Raw genomic sequence first — 27,879 nt, forward strand, 5'->3', positions numbered from 1 at the left:
CTTGGGAAGCCCGCAGTGCTCTGTGGGCCATTTACAAAACTCTGAAAACCAAACTGAACTTAGACATTCTCATGCTGGCACCCCTACTCAGAACTCAAGTGTTTTTAGATTTTGAAGGCAACCTGAAATACTTTCAGCTTTACAATTTTGAAGGTCATTCTAGGACATTTTCAGTTGCTAAAACAGTTCCCAATAAAAACAAACCATGTGTTTTAACCAATAATACATTTATTTTACAGTATGCAAATTAGATATTTAAAAAGTTTCTTTTCTGTTTTAGAGTTTCCTTCGTTTATGTTTAAAAACAAGAAAGCATATTTAAAAAAAAAATATTACAATTATTTGGTGAAATCAGCTATTTCCCAAAATTTTTGTTTCGTCTTTCAACTTTCATCTCTCATTTTCTAGTTCCAGTCTGCCCTCGTTGCACCTCACCGATACAGAGTGTATTCTTCCATGCACTTTTGGAGACTGTTTGAGTAAAGGACACACCCTTCATGGCTGAAGTCATCTAGTCATCCAACTGGCAAAGCAAAGCCACTCCCCTGGTGATCCAGTGATGCGCTGTGATCCGCGTTGGTAGATTGATAGTTGTCACAAAGTTAGTGGAAAGCCCCGTTGATGATAAGATCCCGGCTCTTTGTGGGGTCCTGTAAAGCGGACATTCATAGCATGTGTTCTTCTCATTTGAATCAATATTTCCAGTTTCGTTGATAATCTATAAAAAAAAATACAAATTATTATTTGACAGATTCATGAATCAAAACCAGCTCTCTGTTCAATATACGGTATATAGGGCAATAGAACCTGTTTAAAAAACGTATACTACAAATTGTAGATATTTTTGTTTAAGGATGACATTGTTGCATCTGGAGGCATTGAGAATATTTTGATCATCTCAGCTTTCAATGTGAAAAACATCTAGGGCCTCTGAAGAATTGCAACAAATTGAGTAGTCGGTAGGAAGAGGTTTACATTTCAAATCTGTTTTTTGCAGACAGCACATTAATAGGGGGACATGTTCTTATACTCAAGATGTCAAAATTATCTATAGTCGTTTTCATTATTTTATTCAAATCGATTTATAGAGCACCACTGCCTAACTGCCATACATATTTACACAAATACACTACATAACGTCAAGTGAAAAAATACAAAAGAAACCATATGAAGTAATGTTTCCAGCCAGAGGCACACAAGTGTTCTTTAAATAGAAGGCAAAATGAGGCTATGTTTGAGCAGGTCTAGGCAGAGCATCTCACATATTTGGGCTGATAAGATAAAAAGGAGCACAAACAGGACTAGTTACAGAAATCACGTGGGATGACTAGTTTTATCTGGGAAGCAGATTGAAGATTTTGGTGAGAAACATATGATAAGAAGAGGTATGGAGGAGCAAAACTGAATTTAATTAAAGACTACACAGAACATCTAGAGTTGGAGATAAGGAAGTGAGGCAGCCACAGTGACAAGACAAGAAGACATAAGTAAATTGGAGAGGCAGAAGTGCAATTAGAAGCAAAGAATAATCGGTCTGGCAAAGACAAGAGAAAGAATAAGAGTTTTTAATTTCAAAATAAGGAGACTCCTTTTACATATGATATAATTTCTGTCGTGGATACAGAAAAAAAGAAGCCAAAAAGTGATGCAGAGTTTACTGTGAGTGGCTGAATTCGGAAGCAGCTGGGGAGGACAACAAAAGAAGAAGGTGGCGGGAAGAATGAGGCGATCAATAGGAGAAAACAGATTTCTAGTTTTGTAAGAGCTGTGGTGGAGGCAATGAGGAGTGATGCAAGTTTGAACTGCAGATAAATTAGGTTATATGGTATACTGAGGTGAAAGGGTCCAAGTACAGAAAGAAAGAAACGTCTAAGAATCCTATTTACAGCAGATCAAATGTGGAAGGAGAGATCAGAGAGTGAGAAAGAAGAAGGTCCATTAGTTGTGTAAATAAACATTGATAGGAGACCAAGAAAAGAACCTGAGAAACACCTCAAAAAGGCATAAGAGAGGAGACTGATTAACTGAAGAAACAAGAGTAAATGTAGCTGGTAAGATGGAAGAAAAGTGAAGACAGTACAGAAGCTGCGATTCCAAGAAAGCTGAGGACAAAACTGCTGAGAATATTGAACATTTCCAACAAGACATTAAGAGGCAAGACAGCCATATGGCAAAATGTCAGAATCTGGTCCAAAGAATTTACAAGTATTGGTTTCGAAAAGGGAGGAAGGCAACAAAGTTGTTATTTTTTTAGTAGGATTTAAAAAAAATGTTATGTTTTGAAGACCAAATTGCTAGATTGTTACTTTGTATATTTTCTTAACATGTTGTTTATGTATTGTATTTATTCTGATTTTGATTAATGATAATTGAATGTATTTCATGTGTTTTATGTATTTTACTGTGGAACGAACATTTCATTAACTTGCCCAACTATATATAGCCTTCCTGAGCAAAGTTCAATTACAAATGTAGATGCTTTTATAAGTAGCAGAATTAACAGAAAACCTTAAGTGCTTACTGATTTAAACAGAAATGTTTTTAAATCAATCATGTTTGCTTTTAAGGATTCCAACCAGATCTAGGCCCTCATTACGAGGCTGGTGGTCATCAGACTGCCGCATTACAAGTTGTGGGGTTTGGCAGAAGCCAAACCTCCAACACGCTGCCTGGCCTGCCGGTGCAGTCGCACCGATGCGGCCAGCGGTGAGCACCTCCAGCCTGGCAGCAGGCCTCAGCCTGCCGGCCAGATTATGAGCCTTCAGACCACCAGGCTTTCTGTGGCGGTCAACCTGCCACAAAACCCTGGCAGAAAAGCACCCAGCAACAGGAATCCCCATTCCTGTCGCCGGCACAAACATGCACACATGTCCCCACACCTCCAAGCACCCCCCACCTGTCCACACACTTACAAACACCACCCCACCCATCCACACATTTCCAAACCCCCCAACCGTACACATCCATCCAAACACCTACACCGGCTCTCACACTGACATACACACAACCCCACTCACACATACTCACCCCCTCCGCAAACATTCACCCCCTCCTCCCTGCACCACATACATACACTCACCCGCTCTCCCTGTTCACTCACACAAACACGCACGCACGCACCCACAAACACCTCCCCCACCACAAACACTCACCCCTACCCCAACCACAAACAATCTCTCACGCATATACCCCCATCCACAATCATTCACACCCCCACCCCCTCCACGCAGGCATACATTCACACACTCCCTCCTCCGCATCCGTGCACTTGCACACATGCACTCCGCATCCGTGCACTTGCACACATGCACCCCCATTCGCACACATACACACACACACTCAGGAACCCCCATTTGCACACATACACGTACTCAGACACATTCGCACACATACAGGCACACACCACACACATGCACCCAACACTCACCACCACCCCCCTTTTGGACGATCACCTTACCTTTTCCGGCAAGCTGGTTGTCTGGGAGGGCGTGGGTCCTGGCGGTTTTGCACCGCCAGCAAGACTCCGCCAAGCCGTATTACCATTCGTAATACCGCGGGTGGAGTCTTGCTGGCATGGCGGTGCTGCTGATGCACCCTCCTCTTCAACTCCATTGGCCAGGCAGACGGAGTCCGGCTTCCGCCGATAAATAGGCGTAAGTCCTTGCACGACTTCAAATATGGGGGTCAGCAGACCACCAGCATTGGCGGTCTGTTAGCTGCAGCAGCTTCGGCGGTCTTTGAAAAAGACTACCAAAGCTATAATGAGGGCCCTAGTGTTTCCTCACAAACTCAGCTTGTTCTGACAGCACATCATTGTCCCGTATATCACACAGCATTTTGGATATATTACTTAATCTAGCATGTAAATTCAGCTCCTGGATACTTGCTTTAATGTTTAAATTATACTTTAAATGGAGAAATTTTAAGAACTCTTTATTATTATCAATAACAGGGTAGGGTTAGTACAATATAAATTACAAGTATTAGTTTACCTGTTGTGGTACAAAGTGTATCTCTGGGAGGGGGTAAAATCTGTCCCGTAGCTCTGAGTCTTCCAAAGCCCCTACTTCAGGGTTCCACCTTGCACCATCGAGATACAAACCAAAGACGAGAACACCTTCCGCAGGTGATGAAGACCCCTATTGTCAAGACAGCCAAGAAGTTAATACCTCAGTTGGAGAAACACATTTCAGAACTAGTCATTATATTAGCTATAATTTTCTTGATCTTATTCAATCATTACCAGATCTATTTGTTATCATACTTCTATCTTAAAGCATATTTCTTTCCTTCTCTTTTTTTGAGATTGAATGCTACTACAAGACTTTCATTGTCTGAACGAACGCGCCCATGCATCAGGTCTTTTATTAAGAAGGATACAATTCTTACCCAGTCTGAGACCTCCTTTGTCAGCATGTGGGAAATAAATAATTTGACAAAATTATTATGTACAACTGAATTTGTGGTTTATGTGATTGGCAGTGTGGTGTTTATGACTTGTGCTGTATCAGCAGTGTTGTCAGTCACAGTGAGCTCGTGAGGTCCAAGTGATGCTCCGGATGTTAAAAAACAATAGCGACCCTGTGAACTCTTTGGCCGTTATTGTGTTAGCTGAATAATAAAAACATCAATTGCCACAGTGTATTGTATCAGAAATGTAATGACCAGGAAGCTTATTTATTCCAAAAGGCATTCATACTGAAATAAACAATTTCATGTTAAATCTACCTCTAGTAAACACCAAGAGATAAACAAGTCTGTCTCCAGAACTATAGCAGACAACCAAACAGTCAAACACTAAAGTCGGTCCTGTACTCCACTTAATATTGTTCTTAATTTCCTTCCAGTATGACTGAACCCAGTGGCATGTTCCGTGCATGCTCATCAGATGCACACCACGGAGTAGCACACCAAAGAGTTCTTGTTCGTATCTTTCTTACTCTCCTCTGGGAGAGCTATTGTGAGTGTTGTTCCCTGGTGTTTTTCTAGAGAGTGTGCATTGTATTTGCAGCAACTTGGAGCCCGATTCACAAAGGGCCTCCGCACTTGTGGTGGGGGCCTGGCAGTTGTGATGGGGTCCGCAGTTGTGGCAGGACCTCCGTACTGCATACCCATTGCAGAAGTCACACCACGAGTGCGGGTCCCCCATCACGAGTGCAGGCTCCCCACCACAACTGCAGGGCTTCTGCCACAAGTGCGGAGGAAATTGTGAATAGGCACATTGAATAGCATGCACCTCACTTTACAGACAAAGGCCACACACACTAGAATACCACACGCATCTCTTCACAAGGACAAATATTAAGACATTGACTACCCTTCAATCACAAGCCTAAATGATTGCCTTAAACAACAACAGCATACGCAATAGTACACCACTTGACATACACATCAATGTAGTATGGTTACATTTCCACACCTACAAGGCAAAGCATCAAGGCCTACTTACCTTGCATCACAAAAGTTGGCAAAGGATTTCATATGTCACTGGAACACAATCACAACGCAATATCTACACATCAAAATCGTAGAGATGTAGGTTCCCCACTCCTACAATCTAATTTGCTGTCATTCGCTCACCTTGCTACAAAAGAACTCAGTTATTTGGCCCTCATGCCCCTAAATGTCACGAGTAACATGAACACAAGCTTCTCCTTGTACACCATCCCAGGACCCCCACCAGGACCCTCAGTACCCCCTGTGGCACGCTGCCTATCAGACGTTTTAGCCAAGCCTCACCCAGGTTCTCAAAAGCTCCCATGCCGACTTTAGAGCTTTATTTCGATAATGACACATGGAAGAAATGGTTGTGCTGGGAGTGACATGCTCTCTCCCTTTCTGCTCCAAGTCCTAGGCTTTGTGAGAGAGCTGGGGTGCAAAACTGTCCTGGATTCCAACCCTACTGCGGCTGTCTAATGGCTTGACGAGTGACCCCTGAGGTCTCAAGGCTCCTGACATCTCTGTCCGGACACCACCACTGCTGCTTCACTGGTTCCCAGGTGTTGTCCTCTACATAACTAATGGAAATGTGGCCCGCCTACATAGGCTGCTACTAAGATGTTAACCCACGTAAACTAGTCCGATCTCTGGCTAGTGAAGCAGAATTTAAACTTGTAGAGAATATAATGATGGCGATCAAACAACGTAATCATAATCATGCACTAACCCAAAGGCCAAATAATTAGCTGCCCAGAAGCTCACCAAGAGCTCAGTTTAGAAGACGGTACTAGGCACGAGTGCCTCGTGGTTCTCCCATTATTTCTCCCACGCATAGAGTTGATGCCTTGTAGGTTGACAGAGATGCATAAGATTGAATCATTAATTTCCATTGAAAAAAGTTGACACTAAACGCGAATCGTCTGGTGGTGCTTGCATCAGGAGTCCAGTATTTCCTGTCTTCACTGTATAACCAGTTAGTTCAGCAAAGTTTTTGGCTTTGAAGTTAATGAAGGGAAATCAGAAATGATGGTATTGAATAGTAAATATAATTCTACCGGATTAAAAGTAAAATCAGATATCTTGGGGTTACAGTACCTTCAAATTTGGAGAGCGCCTCTCATGAACATTTAGCTAGACTGACTTAGAAATTCAGGTCCCTTTTAAAGAAATGGGTCAATAAGCATTTACCACTAAATGGCAGAATAAGTCTTATTAATACAACCATTCTTAGACCTGACGCAACCCCCCTTCCCAACCTATCTTTATTTTGTATAACATCTCTCCTGCAAGTCCATAAAAAAGTATTGGAAATGGTGCAGACCTTATTTAATCGCTTTGTAGTGGAGAACAGGAAAACTGCTTGGTATGGAAGAAGTTATCAAGGCCGCTCATGAAGGAGGATGGGCATTATCCAACATCCCACTCCATTACTTGGCATGAGATATTAAACATGGCAAGTCTTTGCAAGCATTTAGAGTGGTTGGAGCTCTGATGGCTTCTTGCAACGACCGCTGACTTTAAGGGAAAGACCATCATTTACAAGTTTTAATTCTTAAGAGCCAGCTGTAACAGTTAGTCTCATTTCAGGGTACAATGAGTTAACATTCAAGTTTGCCCACCTCCAGGAGCCAGCTGTCCAAAGTACATATCTAATAGAATTTCTTCAACAATGGAGAGACAACTTCAATTGGGTCATAATACAGTACTTTACATCACAATCATATGTTTTGAAAGAATAGAGAGTTCATATGTCCAAGAAAGAGGAGTTCAGATGATTATGACCGTATAGAAATTCTTTATTATTGAGTCATGATAAGCATTTCTTTTAGAACCCAGAGAGAAACAGCCAAGGCGTTCCATTCATCATGGAAATTCCTCAGGACTGTGAATCGAAGCTGACAAAAACACATTTTACACACTAAAATACATCTTGCGTTATATAGCTAAAACATAATATTTACAACATGGAGGAGACTGAACTCGGAAAGGGGCCATTTTGCTTCATAATTCGTTTTATTATAGTTTTTTTAAAGTCATATAATCGATCAGTTGTGATCCACGCTGTGACTACACTACAGGGCAACCAATACGAATCATTATGGAACAAGGGAAGGAAACAAACAAATTTACAGCCCCGAGGAAGTCTGTGCCCGAATTTGGCAGAACATTCATTATTTACAGTGCTCGAGAATGACAGAACATGAAGAACCACAAAAACTAATCACTGGGATGCTTGTTGGCAATATCAACACTATGTTTTTGTTGCAAATAATCAGAACTGAAAATGTTTTAGTTCTGAAAATTTGAGACTGAAAAAACTCTAGGAAAGTGCCCTTTTTGATGGGTCACCCCCACACGTTTTGCTCTAGATGCTGTTGGTTATGACTCTGAAAGTGCCCTGGAGCCTCCTAATCAGGCCCCAGTGCCAGTGCTCTCTCCTTTAATTGGTATATGTGAATTGGTATGCCCTACTGGCAAGGACTTTAACTCCCCTTATGAGTCTATAGTATATGGTACCAGTGGTACCCAGGGCATGGGTGTTAAAGGGGTCACTAGGGCCTGAAGCACTGTTTGTGCCAGCTTGGGTGACCCAAGTAAACTACAGACAGGAGGCCTGCCATTGCAGACTGCAGGAGCTGTGTAATCTGCTCGAACTTGACTTTGCCCACAACATGTGTGGCAGTCAAGTCACTATTTTAATATATGTCAGTCACCCCTAAGGAAAGCCTCCTGAGCCCAAAAGGCAGGGTGCATCATATTAAAGGTGTAGACATATAAGTGAAAGCTTATATGTTCTTATAGTGGCTTCAGTTAAAGCCTACTATAAGTGATAGGCAGTGCATGGGATAACATGGATTGGCACCTGGGCAATCCAGAGGTCACCAGCTCCATTATGGTACTGCCAAAATATGTCATGTTTGGTATCAAACAACGTGCCTCTCACCCCTGACACAAATCTCGTGCCAAGGTTAATGTGGCATGCACCAAGGTGGCTACCTTAGAGGGTGCCCACCTGGTTGCTCCAGCATATCCTGAACTCTAGCTGCCAGCTCACAGCTGTTGCCGCCAAGACAGGAGTCTGACCCCCCCTCTCAGGAAGTACGAACACTCCCAGGACTCAGGAACAATGGCTTGGATGAGAAGAAAGTCACACCTTCTTCCTCGACAGGAAGCCTAGTGAAGTGGCTGATCAAGGAGTTGAGTTTCAAAGGGCACACCGCCTCTGGTATGCAAGTAGGCTGTCCCCCAGAGAAGGACAAAGCCACCCCCCTGCCTAAGGTACATTTGCCCCAAGGCAGGTGGGAAAATGAGGTAGTCAGGAGGCGTAAACCTCCAAAAGGCTAGCCTCACCTCTAGGGTGGGTTACCTGTTCTGTACAGCTGAGAGTAGGCTTTGCCATCTTGAAAAGTGGCGAACTAGAAGGTTCTGGGTAGAAAAGATGCCACAACCCACCACATGTGGTCACCTCAGGGGTGGATTAGTCGCTGGGGCTAGTAGCCCGTTGGCTACTTGCGCCCAAACCCCTATATTTAGGATATAAGGGGCGCCCCTTACACCAGAACCTTAGATCTGCTCTGAAATGCAATCAATGACAAAGAAAAGATCCATGTCAGTATCTCCAGGACTCCACAAAGAAAAGGGCACAAATCTCTGCACTTGTGGCAGCCACCCAGCCACCCTGCACCTGCACAACTACGACTCGCCCTAGACCAGAGACAGGTTTCAAAAGGAAGAAGAACTCCTCTGCAACCGAAAGGCATCGCCAGAACTCCCTTGGGATAGAGATACTAGTCCCCTGCAGTCTGAAGGTAGAAGCCAAACTCCCGGAGCCAAGAAAATACTGGCCATCTGACCAGCAAAAGGATCCCCCCAAAGGTAAATGGCCAGGTGTCTTCTGGGAAATGTAGTCCTGAGCTCCTGCAAGTCTCAGCTGACTATCACCTTCCTATGGACTCTGGGACGTCAAAGTATCCAAGTGCTGTGTTTGCTGCTGCCAAGGTTTGTTGGTGGCCAGTCTAGATACTGTTCCCTTTGTTCGGCCACGAGGAAACACCCCTGCAACTTCAACCACCCAGCTCAGTGGCTCTGTTGTTAAGTGTTTGCATCTGTTTCCTTGCCACCACCATCTCAGTGGTAAGACCAGCACCAGCAGTTCAGCACCAAGGATACCCAAGCACACCTATGTACCCAAGATGCCCCAACTAGATAGAGTTGTATTGCCTGGTGAATACCGATCTAGGGGCCCACACAAGCTTAGCCCCCAGTGGGCTACCCCCAACTCAACCTACAAGTGTGATTTTTCAGCACTTGCGGCTCCTGCGTTCAGAACCAAGGAAAGCAAAAACACCTCTACACCCAGGACCCACAAGCCAGGTAAAATTAGTCTGAATGTCAAAGCCTGGTCCTGGGACCCACATCACCTTAACTTCAAGTGGGTTCCCCTAAACTCACCCTGCAAGTAACCAATTGTCACTAGTTTTTTTTCCCTTTGACCACAATGGTAACGTTCGACAGCTTGTAATGTACTGATTTATTTTTCACTCTAAAATCCATAGCTCCAGTTATATGTATCTGATTTACTTTGTTTTGGTGTCTAAAGTATGATGAAAATCAGCTTTATTTTTATAAATTGGTGTCTGATTGTCAATTACTTATCGCCCACACTAGTAGTGTGAAATGCTTAACATATTCCTCTGTACAAGCCTAATTGCAGATTGCCACACTTGCAGGACTGAGCTAAGAATTTATTATTGAGAGTCCAAGGACCATATTTGTGGTACTGTGAGAGTATTATATAGTAAAGCCTAACTAGCATCATTACGTAATACTCCACTTTCCTACAAATACTGCTAAGACCTGTGGAAGGGAGGACACCTCAATCACTTCTGCTCTGCTTCCTAGCATTTTCCTTTGTCGCCTCTCACTATGTTAGGCACTTATTCCCTTTCTCTCTGTACATTTAAAAAAAGTCCTCCATCTACATATCCCACAAATCAACATTTTCCTCTTCACACCATTTTCTCACTCATAATTATGTTCATCTTCTCACATCACTAATAACCCACACAATCAAACCACCCACTCAGCTTTAAGCACTGTATTTTATTTCCCTCCGGCTTGTTAATAATTTGACTGTTGTGTCACTCCTTCTCACACTTTTCCATAAAATTAGAATTATAAATGGCACTAATATGACCATTGCTCTGCACCGTCTGCAGAGAGGCTAAGGTTGCATGGGCATTAGGCCTGAACACCTTTATGACCCACGGACTGGCACTGTGAGAAATTCACGCTACCTTCCGACTCATCTCCAGAGCTCTCACTCATGCCCTGTCATGAACACTCAATCAGAGGAGAGGATGTGGAAAGATACAAGAAGATGTGGGAGAGGATTTGAAGCTACTGCCACAGCAGCCAACTTTGGAACTGGGGAACCAGGTTCAACTCTCGATGTCTGCTCAACATCTTGTGATTCTGGGCACCCAGCTCATCCTCTCCCTCACTAAAGACCCACCCACCGCCAACCTCCACGAAGGTCTGAATTCCGTCGCAGAATGGATGAGAAACAGCCGCCTGAAGCTGAACTCCGACAAGACGGAAGTCCTCATCCTCGGACGCACCCCCTCGGTCTGGGACGACTCCTGGTGGCCCACTGCACTGGGACCCGCTCCTAAACCAGCCAACCACGCACGCAACCTCGGCTTCATCCTCGACTCCGCCCTCACCATGTCCAAGCAGGTCAACGTAGTTTCCTCCTCCTGCTGCTACAACACCCTCCGCATGCTCCGTAGAGTCTACAAATGGATCCCGACGGAAACCAAAAAAACGGTGACCCAGGCCCTCGTCAGCAGTAGACTAGACTACGGCAACGCACTCTACATGGGCATCCCAGCAAAGGACATCTGACGACTTCAACGCATCCAAAACGCCTCCGCCCGACTGATCCTCGACATACCCCGCCGATGCCACATCTCCCACCACCTGAAAGACCTCCACTGGCTCCCCGTGGACAAGAGGATCACCTTCAAGCTCCTCACCCACGCTCACAAGGAACTCTACAACGCCGGACCCGCCTACCTGAACAACAGAATCAACTTCTACGTCCCCTCCCGCCAACTCCGCTCTGCCAACCTCTCCCTCGCCATCGTTCCCCGCTTTCAATGCAAGACCTCCGGCGGCAGATCCTTCTCCTACCTCGCCGCCAAGACCTGGAACACCCTCCCCACCCACCTGCGGCAGACCCAAGACCTTCTCACCTTCAGGAGACTACTCAAGACCTGGCTCTTCGACCAATAGCAGCTTTCCCCTCTCCCCCCCCCTCAGCGCCTTGAAACCCTAACGGGTACGTAGCGCGCTTTATAAATTTCATGATTGATTGATTGATTGATTGGGCAGATCAATCTTCCAGTGCCTAAAAAATTAATGTGACCTTGTGTAATGTAACTCATGCTTATGTAAAGCGCTCAATACCTTTGGGTCATGATTGTGCTACATGAAACGGCAATAAATAAATAAACCGCCACTCACCCAGATGCCTAGTGGCGACTCAGTTCTTGTAGAGTCATATGTCATGAAAAAAACTAAGGAAACACAATACATTGAAAAACACATACCCCTAGGAAATGCAAGGTTAAATTAAAATGAAATGTAAACAGGAACAGCATCGCTGTTATGGATTACCTGAAGGCTTTGTTCGATTGTTCAGAATTCAGACATTGTTTTTACCTGTAAAAGGCATTACTGTAACACCCAATAAGTACCCATTCTTTAAAGACATGTTTTAATTACTGCAGCATCTGAGACCTTGTAGGACCTGCCTCACTTGGTCATGCAGATAGAACACTTATGTACAGTGGATGATGGGCAATGGCTCCATCAGATCCGTGCCCTCTGCCCTGCCTGTGCATCATAAGTCACTCTGCCATCCTAGGACAAATTTTGAAAGTGGGCGAGCCAGTGAAAGCGTGAGCCAGGCTTGAGGGAGATGCCTGGTACTGGCTCATCTCAAAGTCCTCTTGGGCCCTCAAGCTCATGTAGCATCTTCTTTATTCTATATACTAACCTAATTCCCCAAGGATTAAAGACAAATATTGACCTTTGATGTAATATGGGAAAGTGAAAGAGATACCCATCTAGAGGCTGAACTGCACAACATGAAACCTAAAAATATAGAATCAATCCAGACATGTCTGCTTGAGCAAACTGTGTGATCCTATGCAAATAGTTTATTTCATCATGTTTCCCTTTTCTTCATTATCACATATAAGAGCACCTTTAAATGTGTGAGTTCAGGAAGTGTACTGCACAAAAAACTCATATTTGATTTAACAATTTTGCCCCATCTAGAACACAAAACTGGACCACATGTTGGGTATGCAGGACAAGTGACTCTCATTTCACTAGTGACATTGTTGTCAAGGTAGGGGGGGAGGAGGGGATTATAAATGTTTACAAATTAATGTTTAAAACTATCACTTTTAATAGATATTTTTCAGTGCAGTGATATAATCTGATGGAATGAGGTGAAATGATTCAGCCTGTAAAGGAAATACAGATTTTATGTAATTTGGAAGTGACATCATAAAAATTTTACATGATGCTTGTTGCATGATTTATATGCCACATATTATCAAAGCACGTTTCATGCACAGGATCCTAAAGCCAGACCATTTGCTTGGTTCTGGTTCAGCTCTCTCCGTTAGTTTGTTGGCTAACCCACGTCTAGCCAGTTTGCAGCAACGGTGAATAAGTGTCACTGTTTCGACACACAACCAATCCCACTGCCAGCCATGACCCGACTATGAAATTATTATGGGGTATCCCATCTCATACACCCCCGAACCTAGGTCCCTGAAATTAACATCACAAAGTGCAGTCGTTGCCCCCCCCAGGTGTGACTGGGGTGACTTTTTAAGAAAGAGCAATCCTCCATACCTTAAAGGCCATCTCTGTTACATTGTGTTTCTTCTTCACATCCAGGATTTGCTCCACATTGGTGTTGACTGGTTGAACATGGTGGAGAAATTCCAGAGAATCCACTGAAATTCCTTTTGCTCGTGCATAGTTTTGAAGCACTGCAGTTAAAAAGCCTGCAAGTGGAGGATACAAACAGCATTAATAAAGAGGTACCTAGCTTTATTTTCCATACTCATTTACAGGTGGGTGTGCCATTCTCCTGCTCTTGAAATTAATAGAATTTTCAAAAAAGAATCATAAACAAAGATTGGAGCTTCAGGAGAGAAGTCAAAGCAGGAGGTAGAGGGCCAAGCATGACCTAAGCTGCCAAGCAAACTTGTTTTAGTACCCCGAGTAGGATCTACACTGTATCCCTAGTGTCTCCACATAGTTCGCAACCTTTGGTGATGTCTTGTGGGAAAAGAGTTAAGTTCTATCAAGTGAAATGAGGTCAGCCCTATCAAATGAAGGGTTCTTAGAATGTAGACTCTCACACTGCAAAAGTATTTAACCAACCCAGCATCTGTTTGACAAGTTACAGTTTCAACTGTACATTTTACAAGTCATGGTGACCTCTGTGTTAGTGTAGTGACTTGCTCCTGAAAGGCTCAGCACGAAATAGATAAAGACTTGGTTAAAAAGTGGAATGTAACAATTTAACCTGGAAAATGAGCCCCATTTGCTTGACTGATGAAATGCAAGAGAAGGGATGGTAGTTTATCTCTTTGTACAGGGTATCAGGGATGGGAGTCCGCTCTGATGGCTGACGGAAGGGATGAAACGTTGGATTTAGGAACTTTTCTACATGTGGTAGGTATTCTTGGAGTCAGCATGGGATGAAGTTCTGTGATAGAGTCCCCAGACTTTGTATCGGGAGCTCTTATGAAAGTCTTGAATATCCAGTGCACCTTGGATCAACTTCACTGCCGCAACGAAAACAGAAGTGGATTCAGAACTATATTGTACCTATCACAAGCAAATTCAGTCGGAGTGCTGACCAAGTGCTGTATCAAATAGTCTGGGCAGTAATTAGCTGAAATGAACAACGTCTTCATTGCTAATGTGGCAGATGGTGTACTCCATCACAAATGTGGCGGATGTCCCGCCTACGGTATTACAAGTGCATTATAGTCTATGGCTTTCGTAATACTGCAGACAAGCTATCTATCAGGCTTTGGTGGAGTATCCTGTCCACTAAACTCTAAATAAGGCCCTCAGCCTCTTCATCACATCCCTTAAATTGTACTTTGCAGGTTATAGAATGAGACAAGTAACAACAGCATGTGACCAAGCGTCCACTGACCTACTGAACCTTCATATTTGCCTGTGCCTTGGGAAGGCGCCCAATATCCCTTCAAGGGGCCAATAGATATTTTTCATCATTAAATGTTTTACACACTTAGCAATATTAACATGCAAATTAATTTACTTTGCATCTTTCATGGTTTAACTCACTGTAGTTAACATGGGCCACATTTAAGATAGCTTATGTTAGTCTACCATATTCCTCCTTGAAGTGAACCTCCTTTTTTGTTTCAATAGAAAAGCTGCAGCAGCAACTTGATGCGTCATTTTGTTTCTCATGTGAATGTGTAACTTTAAGTAGTTCTCGGAGCACGCAGTAATGAGCACCTGCGAGGAAACATCTTGGAACTATTGTATCTTCTTGTGTTGCAGATAACTGAAGTTTGAAGGACACTTATAGAGATTCTATTGTGTTCTAGCTTATGAAATTAATTAATATGTTTATCAATATGTACTGTATCCTGATTGGTCCCCTTTATGGGATTGTGTGTAGGTGTAATGAAATGTTGGAAAATGTATTGTTTGAGCTAGTCCAACGTAGACGTTGAATCAGATGCCTTTCCAACTTTCTATAAGCTTTACCCGATGGTTTATGCCTTTCAGAGGCTTTTCATACTGACATCTTCATCCTGACTTTTCCCCAAGTTTCCCTAACTTTCTCCTAGCTTAGCAGTGTAGTGTTCCTTCATGGGAATTGAGTCTGCTCTGTGTTATATTCAACAGCTTTATAACAGTTTGTCTGTTTTATGATTTGAATGACTTTGATATATAAATAGATTGACTATGCGAACATGCACTGGTTATTGAACTACAACTAATTTGATGATTTGGATCTGTAATTTTGCTAATCTTTTAAAAAACCTTTATGGTTTGCAAATCTAATACTCTCTAACATCTTTGTGGGGCTTAATGTTCTTCATATTATTTAATTGTATTGATTGACATGTCAGCCTCAGTCGGACTAAAGAGTCATCACAGTGAGCGCATTCTGAACCTGAGTGTGCACCAAAATTTGAAAGATGCAAAGTGCTTCATTAGAACCATTTGGTTAATGATGTCACAATATGTCTCAAACCCAAGCTGACATCATCAAACAAAGGACATTCTGGAATACCTATCGAGATGTAAGCTGGATAAAGAGAATTGTTTTTCTCTACACTGGATGGGGCATTTAGGCCTTCTAATCTGTAGACAGAGGAGGACGGTGATGCCTCAAATAATTAGATTGGGACCCTTTCTGCACCATGTGCACATAAACTGTGAGGGACCAGTGTTTCTTCTCAAGCTAAGAGGGGGGTGTTGTGGCACTGGTGCCCTGAACAATGCAGTTTTAAAAACATTTTTTTCTTTTTGATATGTTAATATGGCAGAATGGGAAACCTACAGTGTAGAGGCCCAAAGAGAACAAGGAGCCTTCAATAAACCAGCAGAAGGCCAATCCCTAAACCCTCAAATCAGCCGGCTCAGTCAGTATTTACTTGATATACTTATTGATGAGACTCCCCCTGTATGTGGCAATCTTTAACAATCCCATTCTTGAATTCCACTAAGGCATTTCCTTGTAATGTAGTTGTTTCACATGCTTGGCAAAGTCTCTTATTCCTAATACCTTGCGGAAAAAAGAAACCGGAAAGCCAGAAGCTGCCGGGCTGTTCCACAGCTTTGCTACTGGATTCTTCCACGTCCTCTTCAGTTACTGAAGTTTTAGTTTTCTTCTGTGGGTCAGTTAAAAGGCTGCACCTGTGTGAAGAAATGTACATTCTTAAGTAATGCTGCAAATAAGCCAATGAAAATTAGCAAAGCAAAATGGTCTGAATTTAATGTGCTAAAGCATGCAGTTTTAGCACCTTACAGTGAGACACAAGGGGAAAAGCAAACAGGACAGAGATGAATTTAGAAGTAAAGTTGTCTCCCGTAAAGTTCAATGCAACCACTGGACTGGAGGTGGAAGGATACATCCAAGCAGCCAATAGAATTAGGTGAGAGATCTATAATAACCTGCTTGGCTGAGCCAAGAAGTGACAAAGACTCAAGCCAATGGCTGAAAGAGGCTGTTTGAAGAAAGCCAATTCTGTGTATTGTTAGTGTTAGAAATTGGGTCTTTGGCTGGCAGTCAGGTTACCCCCTATCCAAGAAAGGACCCTCACTCTAGTCAGGGTAAAGGAGAATCACACTCAGTTAAACCCCACTAACCCCCTTGGTAGCTTGGCACGAGCAGGCAGGCTTAACTTTTGAAGCAATGTGTAAAATATTTGTACCTACACACACAGTAATACAGTGAACCACTACAAAATGACACAACACAGGTTTAGAAAAATATTAAATATTGTATCTAAATAAACAAGACCAAATACGATAAAAATCCACAATCCACAGTTAAAAATATGTGCTTAGTACTTAGAAGCAAGAAAACGGTGATCTGAGGTGAAAACACTGCAAGTTGGTAAAACACGGTGTTGTAACGGCGTCGTTCATGGAGTCGGTCGACCCCCAGGTACAGTCTCTTTAGAACAAGTGGAAAACAAACCAGTGCACGGAGTCTGGGAGAGCAGCTTCACTGGATTTGATGCCGCTTCAATTATGGTGCCATGGGGCAGGAATACTGCGGCGTCGCGCAGCGGCGTCAGGTCCTCTCTACAGGGCGGTGGAAGTTAGGCAGCATTGGATGCGAAGTCAGTGGCTTGGTTCCAGCAGAAGCGAAGCCTGGTGGAGTTACAATGCTTCGGGGCGACCTCACGGGGTCGCGATGATGTCACAGGGCCGCAGGCAGCGGCGAAGGCACCGGATCGTCACGGACGTTTGACTTACGACACTCCGGTGTCAGCGAAGTCGGGCAGGATTGGCGATTGCACCGATGCGAGGCATACAGGGTCATCAGACTTCTACGAGGTCCACAGCCTCGGGACAGGCGGCATCAGCTCACAGGGTCATCGGATTCGCACAAAGTGAGGTCCACAGCCTCGGGGCAAGTGGTGTAGCGGTTCCAGGCAGCGGCGCCCTTTCCGAAGTCGTCCGGTATCTGTAGACTGGTGTTTCTCTAGGAATTCACTTCCAGGGGTCCAGGAACTGGAATGGCACCCTCTGGCAAGCTAGAGTCCACAGCAAGTAGACTTTGCTGTCCCTGACGCTTTCAAACAGGAGGCAAGCTCTACTCCAAGCCCTATGAGTCACTTCTCAAGCAGGAATGCAACAAAATCCAGTCTCTGCCCCTTGCACAGGCAGAAGCAGCAACGGCAGGATAGCTCCACAAAGCACAGTTACAGGCAGGGCAGCACTTCTTTCTCAGCTCTTCTCCAGGCAGAGGTTCCTCTTGAATCCTTGAAGTAATCTAAAGTCTGGGTTTTGGGGTGCTCTTCTTATAACCCTTTCTGCCTTTGAAGTAGGCCTACTTAAAAGTAAAGTCTCAAGTGTCTATGAGATCCTTTCTTGTCCCGGCCAGGCCCCAGCCACACACCAGGAGGTCGGAGATTGCATTGAGAGAGGGCAGGCACAGCCCAGCTAGGTGTGAATGCCCACTTCTCCCTCCCCCTCTAGCACAGATGACTCATCAGAATATGCGGGCTACACCCCAGCCTCCTTTGTGTCACTGTCTAGTGTGAGGTGCAACCAGCCCAACTGTCAAACTGACCCAGACAGGGAATCTACAAAAAACACATAGTCACAGAATGGTTTAAGCAAGAAAATGCCTACTTTCTAAAAGTGGCATTTTCAAACACACAATCTAGAAACCAACTTTACTAAAAGATGTATTTTTAAATTGTGAGTTCAGAGATCCTAAACTCCACTTGTCTATCTGCTCCCAAAGGGAATCTACGCGTTAATCATATTTAAAGGCAGTCCCCATGGTAACCTATGAGAGGGATAGGCCTTGCAACAGTGAAAAACGAATTTGGCAGTATTTCACTATTAGGACATGTAAAACACATCAGTACATGTCCCACCTTTAACACACACTGCACCCTGCCCATGGGGCTACCTAGGGCCTACCTTAGGGGTGCCTTACATGTATAAAAAAGGGAAGGTTTAGGCCTGGCAAGTGGGTACACTTGCCAAGTCGAATTAGCAGTTTAAAACTGCACACACGCACACACTGCAGTGGCAGGTCTGAGCATGTTTACAGAGCTACTAATGTGGGTGGCACAACCAGCGCTGCAGGCCCACTAGTAGCATTTGATTTACAGGACCTGGGCATCTCTAGTACACTGTCCTCTGGACGTACCAGTAAATCAAATATGCCAATCATGGAAAGCCAATTACATACACATTTTATATAGGAACACTTGCACTTTAGCACTGGTTAGCAGTGGTAAAGTGCCCAGAGTAACAAAAACAGCACAAATAGAGTCCAGCACACATCAACAACCTGGGAAACGGAGGCTAAAAGTTAGGGGAGACCACACCAAGGATGCCCAGTCTAACAGTTACCAATATGTCATTTCTAGCTGTGTTGTCAAAATTTAGATCTAACAAACACAAATGCCTTATCTGCGATCCTTCACACCTGTACGAGGTATGTGTGGCTTTCAAATACACGAGAGCACTGTCCCCTCTTAGGCATACTTATTTGATTTAATTTGATTTGATTTAATTTCCTTCGAGTGCCTCGAGGTTTGATCAGCTGCAGGAGCTGCCTGTTATGTACATTACACAGTTATAAATTATACAGGGGTGTAGCTTCAAGGGAGGTGTATAGGGTGGGACACTCCTCTAATAATTTCACAGTCAGGTCATGGCCCAATGTAACAGAGATGGCCTTTAAGGTATGGAGGATTGCCCTTCCATAAAAGGTCATGCCAGTCACACCAGGATGAGACAACAACTGAGCTTTGTGATGTTATTTGCAGGGACATAGGTTCAGGGGGTGTATGGGATGGAACACCCCTGTAATAATTTTAAAGTCTGGTCGTGGCTTGGCAATAGGATGGGTTGATTGCAGCTACAGTGACATCAATTCACTGTTGCCGCAGACTGGTTAGAAGTGGGTGAGCCAACACATTAACAGGGAGAGCTGAATCAGACTAGAGCCAACAGTTGGCTCTTAGAGCCTGTGCATGAAATGCACCTTGAAAATATTTGGCAGGTAAACCATGCAACAAGCATCATGTCTAACTATTATAAAGTTGCTTGTGAACTACAATGAAAGTCTATTTCTTTAAAATGCTGGAGCCTTTTACTCAATGCATTAGATTATATTACTACATTGAGAGGTATTTATTAAAAGTGATAGTTTTAAAACATAAACTTATAAGCATTCATGCCCCCCTCACCCTGCCCTGACAATGCCACTAGTGAAACCAGAGGTAAATAAGTTGTCATTTGTACCCGATATGTGGCCTAGGTTGAGAAAGCTATTTAAGAAATTAATAATGTACTTGACAGTATTTTTCCAATTGCTGGCTGTAGACATTTAAATAATGTGCACGGAAAAAATATGCACGATTTTTTCTCTCTGTAAAACAGGAAAATATTGTCTATTCATTTTCATCTGCTGGCCTGACCCTTGGTCCCTGTATCTTTTCATAGCTAATGATGTAACTCTTCAAGGATGAAGGCTGTAGATTGTTGGCCCAAGTGAAACCGTGAATTGTTTAATTTTCTAATATGTGAATTTTCCTTCTAAGTGATAAATGCAGAAACAATGGTGCAGGGAGAATGAAGTGACAATGTGCAAGGAATTAATTCAAGCAATATATTTTTACGTTTTTAGTTGAAAGAATATATGAAGAACGACTGCACAGAAATGATTGTGTTTTGTATTTAAAGATACATATGTCAAGAAAGAGAGCAAGAGAGATGTTTTTATTTTTGTGGAACATCTCATTTCATGAATCCTTTGCTGACTGAACGATGTATTTAAAAATTTCACCATTTGTTAATATGACGTATTAGTTTTAACAGCATAAGCGGACTCGAGGTACTTTTGGGTTCTTCTCTTTTATTTGCACTTTGTTCTGCTCAGATCTCGCTTTCTGAGCTGCTTTTTAGGGTGGAGCCTGCGAGTGCATGCGCTTGCACATGCATCTCCTATGCGAGACGCTGCTGTGTTCAGTAAAGGGCTTGGAGCCCGCCTGTCGCTCACCATTTGTTGGTTTACATGACTCTCTTCTTTACATCCTCACAATTCGTCAAGGCATGTCTGGCATTATTTCCATTCCTCTGTGTCGAGCAAGGATCAAGCTCTTATTTATTTCAACTTAATTAGTGCCCGTCCGCTGCTCCCGAAGTGATCGAAGTACTATTTTGTTCTAACTTCCAGTGCGCCGAAAACAGAAGGGTTGCGATTGGAAAAAACGAGCCCAGCAGGACAAAATTGAAAAGTTTATTTTTTAAAGCTAACTTTATTTTATTTTGTTTGGTAGTCCTTTCTCCGTTTCCACTCATGTTTTTTGTTTTTGCTCGTGGGCGCTGTAGTCAAAAGATGACAATTAACTTGTTCTATATATGCGAGACCTATTGCATTGCAAATGCTTGTTTCCATTTGGAGGTATTTTTAGAGCACTTCATTTTGGTGCAGTTGCTCATATTTTGAACATTTGCTTTATTACTGCTTTAGAGTTCAACTGAATGTAGGCTTATTTTTACTTATTTGGAAGAGTCACATTGTTGGCTTATTTTAACTCGTTAGGCTTGCTTGACAGCTGCATAATTTATGACTCTTTCACACATAGTTATTTTTTTCTTGTGCAGAGAAGTTTCTTACATATTCTGAATGACTTCCTTATGTCTTTTTAATATGTTTTTTCTTGTGATTTCTTAAGAGGTTTTATGTGTTATGCGCATAAAAGTGAATTTCTGCTTTGTACTTTTTTTGCTAGCTACATTTCTGCTGTAACTTTACTGATATTCATTGAATAAATCCAATGATAAAAAGACCAAATGAGAGGCTTTTGGTAAATTATTTTTGGCACTGTTTTGAGTCCACTTTGCCTCCCACTGATTCTGCGCATCAACCCTTTCTGGTAGGAGAAAATAATTGCTATGGATTTGTAGTGAATCCTAGTTTGCTTTAATGGGATAACAGAAGTTAGTTTAGCCTTTGTCTTGCAGACTCGTGCCCCCATCACCTAGTGACTTTTAACCTACTTAGCTTGCTCTGTCTTAGCCCATTTATTTAATTAATTCTTCTAAGATGGCTGCCTTGTTTATAGTTAGGCCATTTTTTTTTAGCTTTATGTTATCAGTGCCACCGCGCTAAGACGTAAAATCAAGCAACAAAGACAAACAAACTGTAGGTGTTCACATTAGATACTTTCCCTCCTCACGCTTTTGAGGGAATTGTTTATATTAATTACCGTCCCAAGCATTGTGTGTTATCTATTGTTTTGGGAACAACCTACGTCAGGGGTCCAAGTAGATCTGTATAAATACATCACACTTTAGACAGATAATCAGAGGGATTCCGACCAGATACCATTGCTGCTATCGATGCTGCACGTCGCCTTGACGCTGACCCGGACTTCGTGTTCCTACGGAGTCTGAGCTCAAGACCTCATTCCAAGGTAACGAAGGTTAGGGGCTCCTTCCAGGGACATGGCATATGCAGATTAGGTTTAACATACCCAGCTCTCCTATAGGTAGAAGGTTATGTCTATTATGATAGGGTACTAGGACATATTATACACTTTTTGTCTTTTTATGCTACTGCAAGATGGTGGGGGGTCTTCATAACCATGACTTTTGCCTTTTCAATACTATTCCTTGCACTGTTCATTATCCTAATCATTGCAGCCCATGCGATTTACCGCAGATTGCATATTGTATTAAATAAAAACAATTGAAACATTACTGCATCTTCGTTATTGCCTGTGTTTGGTTGAGACATGATGTATCTGTGAGAAAGGGGTAATCTCCGTTTAACCACGACACTCCCTGAGATGTCTTATTCTTGAGTCCATGTGTAAAGGCTGCTACAAATCACCTTTAACTGTTTGGGTTCTTGGTGAGGTGCTGCTAGTGAGCTGGAAGGGTTGGGACTACAATTACAACTTGTTGTAGGATAGGCACAGTCGCCTACAAACATAAGTACTGTCATTCTTGAACCAGCAGTCTTGCCCAAAGGAAGAGTCCAACTACTACTACTAATTATTTTTGGCACTGTTTTGAGTCCACTTTGTCTCCCACTGATTCTGCGCATCAACCCTTTCTGGTAGGAGAAAAGAATTGCTATGGATTCTTATTATAGACGGAGCAACATTATAGTCTGTTAAGTCAAATAATAGATTTTTGTTCAGCATACTTCCCGAACTAAAGCATTTGAAGAAACTCTTGTATGCGATAATAATGAACAAAGAGGCATGGTGAGATACAATATATGCCAAGGATCACCCAATTTTTTCATGCGGGAAAGCTGGGCTTTGACCCAGATTTTCATGTTTCACATTGCACGATTCAGCGACTAGATTGATATTTTTTTCTCTCACCTGTTTTACTTCAAGGGTCACTGCTTTGTTGTTAATTCTTGATGCATGAGGTTGGAACGTGATCACAAGGGTCAACAAGGACTTTGAGATGGGCCGGACATCTGACTTGAGTCTGGTTCGAGCTTTCAGTAGCTTTCACTCTCCAAAGATGGGCCTGTTATAGCAGAGTGGCCTATAAAGACGTGTCCGATGCACAAACAGGGAAGAGGGCATGGATTTGATTGACCCATGCCCGTAACTTACTACAAATCACTGTGCTGCCTATGCGCCTTTAAATGGGTCGTGTCCTGCCAGGTCCCATAGGCTGCGGTAATTAAAAACTGTCTCTGGAATGAGCCCCTGTTGGGTCCTAAAATCATGCCCTTTACACGCTCAACCTTATCTTGTATTCCCTAAGAGTATTTGTTGTTTCCATATGGTGTGTTTCTGTAGTTTGTTCATGACATATGACTCTCTTATGTGAGCTAAGCCACCTTTAGACGTCTACGTGAATTCTAGTTGTGGGTCAGTGTCCATGACAGGGCATGAGTGAGAGCTACGGTGACGAGTCTGGAGGTAGTGCGACTTTCTCACAGTCCCGGTCAGAGGGTCATATGGCGTTCAGACTTCATGCACATGCAATCCTTGGCCTCTCTCCATAGCTCAAAGAGCCATGGTAATATATGTGCCACTTGTAATTGTGTTCTCACAGGAATGTGTGAGATGGAGGTACACTCCTGTCAATATATTGCAGCAAAATGGGAAATAAAGCTGAGTTGGTTCTGTTTGGCTGGTGATGTGAGGAGATGAACAGATGTATGTGCAGAAGAAGATTGACAAAACGGTGTTAGGAGGAAAATGATGATGTGTGGAATATGGTGATAGAGGATTTCAGAAAGGTGTAGTCAGAAAAGATAGCAAGTGTCTAACATAGTGGGAGATTACAGAAGAAAGTGGCATCAAGCGGAACAGAAGTCTTTGAGACATGTCCCCTTCCACAGATCTTAGCAATGTTTATTCAGTCTCAATTTTTCAGAATTAAAACATTTTCAGTTCTAATTATTCACAATAAAATCACAGTGTTGATACTACTAACAAGCACTGGCAAAGCAAATAGGTAAGGCTTGTTCTCAGGCATATGTCCACTGCTGTGTTCTATGTATGGATGTAATAGCATAACCCTTACAGAGAGACATCCAAATACTGGCTAGGGGCCATGCTTTATAAAGCACAGGATCTTAGTTTTCATCTTTGTGAGGAAGTAGCCTCTTTCTAGCATGGTTACCCCCATTTTTGGCCTGCCTGTCAGTGTGTTTTACTGTGTCACTGGGATCCTGCTAAACAGGACCCCAGTGCTTATGCTCTCTCTCCTTTAAATTTGGTTGTTGGATACTGTTAACACAGTATTCCACTCATAATTGGCATACTGGTGCACCCCTTATAAGTCCCTAGTATATGGTGCCTAGGTACCCAGGGCATTGGGGCTCCAGGGGATCCCTATGGGCTGCAGCATTACTTTTGCCACCCATCGGGAGCCTATGCAAAGACTTCTACAGGACTGCCATTGCAGCCTGTGTGAAATGGTGCATGCACCATTTCACAGCCATTTACACTGCACCAGGTGACTTATAATTCACCCATATACCAGGCCTTCCTACCCTGAAGGCTGGGTGCAAAGTACCAGTGTGTAAGGGCACCCCTGCACTAGCAGAGGTGCTCCCACGTCGTCCAGGTCCATTTTCCCGGACCTTGTGAGTGCGGGGACACCATTTTACACGTGCACTGGGGATGTCAATACCTATGTCCAGCTTCACAATGGTAACTCCGAATATGGCCATGTAAGGTGTCTAACACCTTGAAATCATACCCCAATGCTGTTTCTAACATTGGTTGTATAATTCCATGCACTCTGGGGGCTTCACAATGGAATGCCATACCAGCCTTCTGAGGTTTTCCAGGCAGCCCCAGCTGCTGCCACCTCACAGACAGGTTTCTGCCCTCCTGTTGCTCAAGCAGCTCGAACTCAGGAAGGCAGAACAAAGCATTTACTTTTCGAGAGGGGTGTTACACCCTTTCCCTTTGGAAATAGCTGTTACAGGCATGGGAGGGGTAGCCTCCCAGAGCCTCTGGAAATGCTTTGAAGGGTATAGATGGTGCCCTCCGTGCATAATCCTGTCTATACCGGTTCAGGAACCCCCAGTCCCGGCTCTGGCGTGAAACTGGACAAAGGAAAGGGGAGTGACCACTCCCCTGTCCATCACCACCCCAGGGTTGGTGCCCAGAGCTCCTTCAGAATGTCCCTGGGTTTTGCCATCTTGGATTCCAAAAAGGTGGGGCACTCTGGGAGCATCTGAGTGGCCAGTGCCAGCAAGTGACTTCAGAGCTCTTCCCTGATAGGTGCTTGCCTGCGTAGCTGACAAATCCCCCTTTCTGGGCTATTTAGGGTCTCTCTTCTGGGTGTTTCCTCAGATTCGGATTGCAAGACTCCAGCAGGAATTCTCTGCATCCTTTACTTCACCTTCTTCTGACGAAACTGCATCTGGACCCTACAGGAACTCTACAAACTGCAACAAAGAAGCAAAGACGACTTCTGCAACATTGTATCTTCAGCACCTGCCAGCAACTGCAACTGTTTCCGGGTCGTGCATCCTCCGAGTACAGCCTGCACCAGAACAATGAAGGAATCTCCCTTGAAGTGAAAGAGTCACTTCCCTGCTTCAGGAGGCACCCCTCTGCAGTGACGACTGGTGGCGTGGGTCCCCTCTCCTGAAAAAGTGTGTGAATGTAACAACACATGTGGTGGACTGAAGTGGTCCCGACGGTCCTAAGGTGCAGCTGTCCAACTTTGGTGGAGGTAAGAGCTTACCTCCCCACGCAAGACAGTAACCCCTTGCACCTCGTGTTTTGCAGTTGCCAAGGCTTATTGGCATCCTTCCATGAAGTTCTTTATGCACCGTGCAGCTCCAGCCCCCAGCACTTTATCCTGCGACGCACAGCTTCCTGAGTGGTTCTCCGGCGGCGTGGGATCCTTTGTGTAGTGCTGCATGGGCCTCCTTTTGCACCTTCTTTGTCCCCGTGCTGTGGGACTCCTGTGGGCCCTGCCTGGTCTTCTGAGTGCTCTCTGTGTTGCTGAGAGCTCTCTCTGTCTCCCCCTCCTGGGTAGAGGCCACCAGGTCCCTCCTGGCCCCAGGCAGTGCCATTTTCGGCTAACTGCATGCTTTGCGTGTGCCAAGGCTTGTTGGCGGAATCCAGCAACGCAAACCAGACTGCAATCATCCGCACCAACCAGGAACCAACATCTGTCTACTTTGGTGCAGTACTGACTGCTCTTCTTCACCGGTGGTTCTTCTTTTGCACCTTCATCTGGGTTAAAAGGGGCTCCTGTTCTCCCGGACTCTTCAGTGCTTCTTGAACTTGGTCCCCTTCTTCCACAGGTCTTCAAGTCCAGGAATCCATTGTTGGTGTCTTGCAGTCTCTTCCCGTTCTTGCATAATCTTCTATCACGTGTTCTTGTGTGTTCTAGGAAACCTACTGTGATTTACTCCTGCTTTCCTGGGCTCTGGGGTGGGTTCTATTACTTACCTTTGGTGTTTTCGTACACTCCCAGCACCTCTCTACACACTACACTTGCCTCGGTGGGAAACCGACTTTCGCATTCCACTATTTTAGTATATGGTTTGTGTTCCCTAGGCCCATTTCTAACTTTTGTGATTTTTGCACTATTTGCACTGTTTTCTAACTGTTTTTACTGCTAATTCTGCATTCTAGCGTGTATACTATGTATATTACTTAACTCCTAATGGAGTATAGTCTCTAAGGTATTTTTGGCAATTGTGTCACCAGAATAAAATACCTTTATTTTTGTAACACTGAGTATTTTCTTTCATGTGTGTAAGTACTGTGTGACTACGGTGGTATTGCAAGAGCTTTGCCTGTCTCCTAGATAGGTCTGGGCTGCTCATCTACAGCTACCTCTAGAGAGCCTGGCTTCTAGACACTGCCTACACTTCACTATTAAGGGATAACTGAACCCGGTATAAGGTATAAGTACCTTTGGTACCCACTTCAAACCAGGCCAGTCTCCTACAATCTTTTAAGACATACCCTGAATTACGCATGGTATTGCCCCTTCCTTTTCATCCCAACTAAAACACTGGCTACTTTAGATGATGTCCAGAGTGGTCCGATCAATGCACTGTGTTGGAGTTTCATACCTGTCAAAGGCCTGGAGTGAGGTACTTGGACACTTGAGACACAGGACTTTAGCAACTGAAGTCAGTTCTTAAATGTATGTGTTCCCCACTACAACATCGGTTTCCTCTGGGTCCACTCATGTGTAAGAAAGGATCATGTATCAGACATAGGATCAGCATGTCAAGTCTGCTCTTCAAAGCCCCCCACAGTACAGCACCCGCTTCTCTTTGGCTCTGTTTGGAATGTCACCCATTTGTCTCTGCAGTGTGACAGTGGATCAAAGGGCCAGTCATCCTAATGAGTAGTTCGATTAGCGCTTCATGTTGTGTCATTCTGAAGCACTATAAATAATGAATGCCTTGATTAATCAGGGCACATGGCAAACACAATTGCTGGGGTCACTGTTGCATGTGTGATCTTAGAATTGGAATGTAAATGTCAGCAACATGTTATACGTCATTCTGAGATGACTTCTCAGCTATTCTTTCTGTTATGAGCATCTCTTACAGCAGCAGCGGCAAGGCACAGTGTCATTTCAAAGACTTCATGTTCGTCATTGGATAATCTTCTGTCATTGGTATGTGTT

The 27,879-nt window shown here is 43.7% G+C and overlaps 1 protein-coding gene across 1 annotated transcript in view; it reads right to left on the reverse strand.

Moving 5' to 3' along the window:
• Positions 1-234: 234 nt before the first annotated feature.
• Positions 235-27,879, reverse strand: part of DNAH14 (dynein axonemal heavy chain 14) — a 923,784-nt gene continuing 896,139 nt past the window's right edge. Inside the window, exons 83-86 of the mRNA XM_069236199.1 lie at positions 16,310-16,440; positions 13,375-13,529; positions 3,993-4,139; positions 235-718 (exon numbers count right to left, since the gene is read on the reverse strand). Of these exons, the coding sequence (XP_069092300.1) occupies positions 512-718; positions 3,993-4,139; positions 13,375-13,529; positions 16,310-16,440 (640 nt within the window). The 3' untranslated portion in view covers positions 235-511. The remainder of the gene's footprint in view (positions 719-3,992; positions 4,140-13,374; positions 13,530-16,309; positions 16,441-27,879) is intronic.

The sequence above is a fragment of the Pleurodeles waltl genome, chromosome 5, assembly GCF_031143425.1.
Source record: "Pleurodeles waltl isolate 20211129_DDA chromosome 5, aPleWal1.hap1.20221129, whole genome shotgun sequence".
NCBI classification, from domain to species: domain Eukaryota; kingdom Metazoa; phylum Chordata; class Amphibia; order Caudata; family Salamandridae; genus Pleurodeles; species Pleurodeles waltl.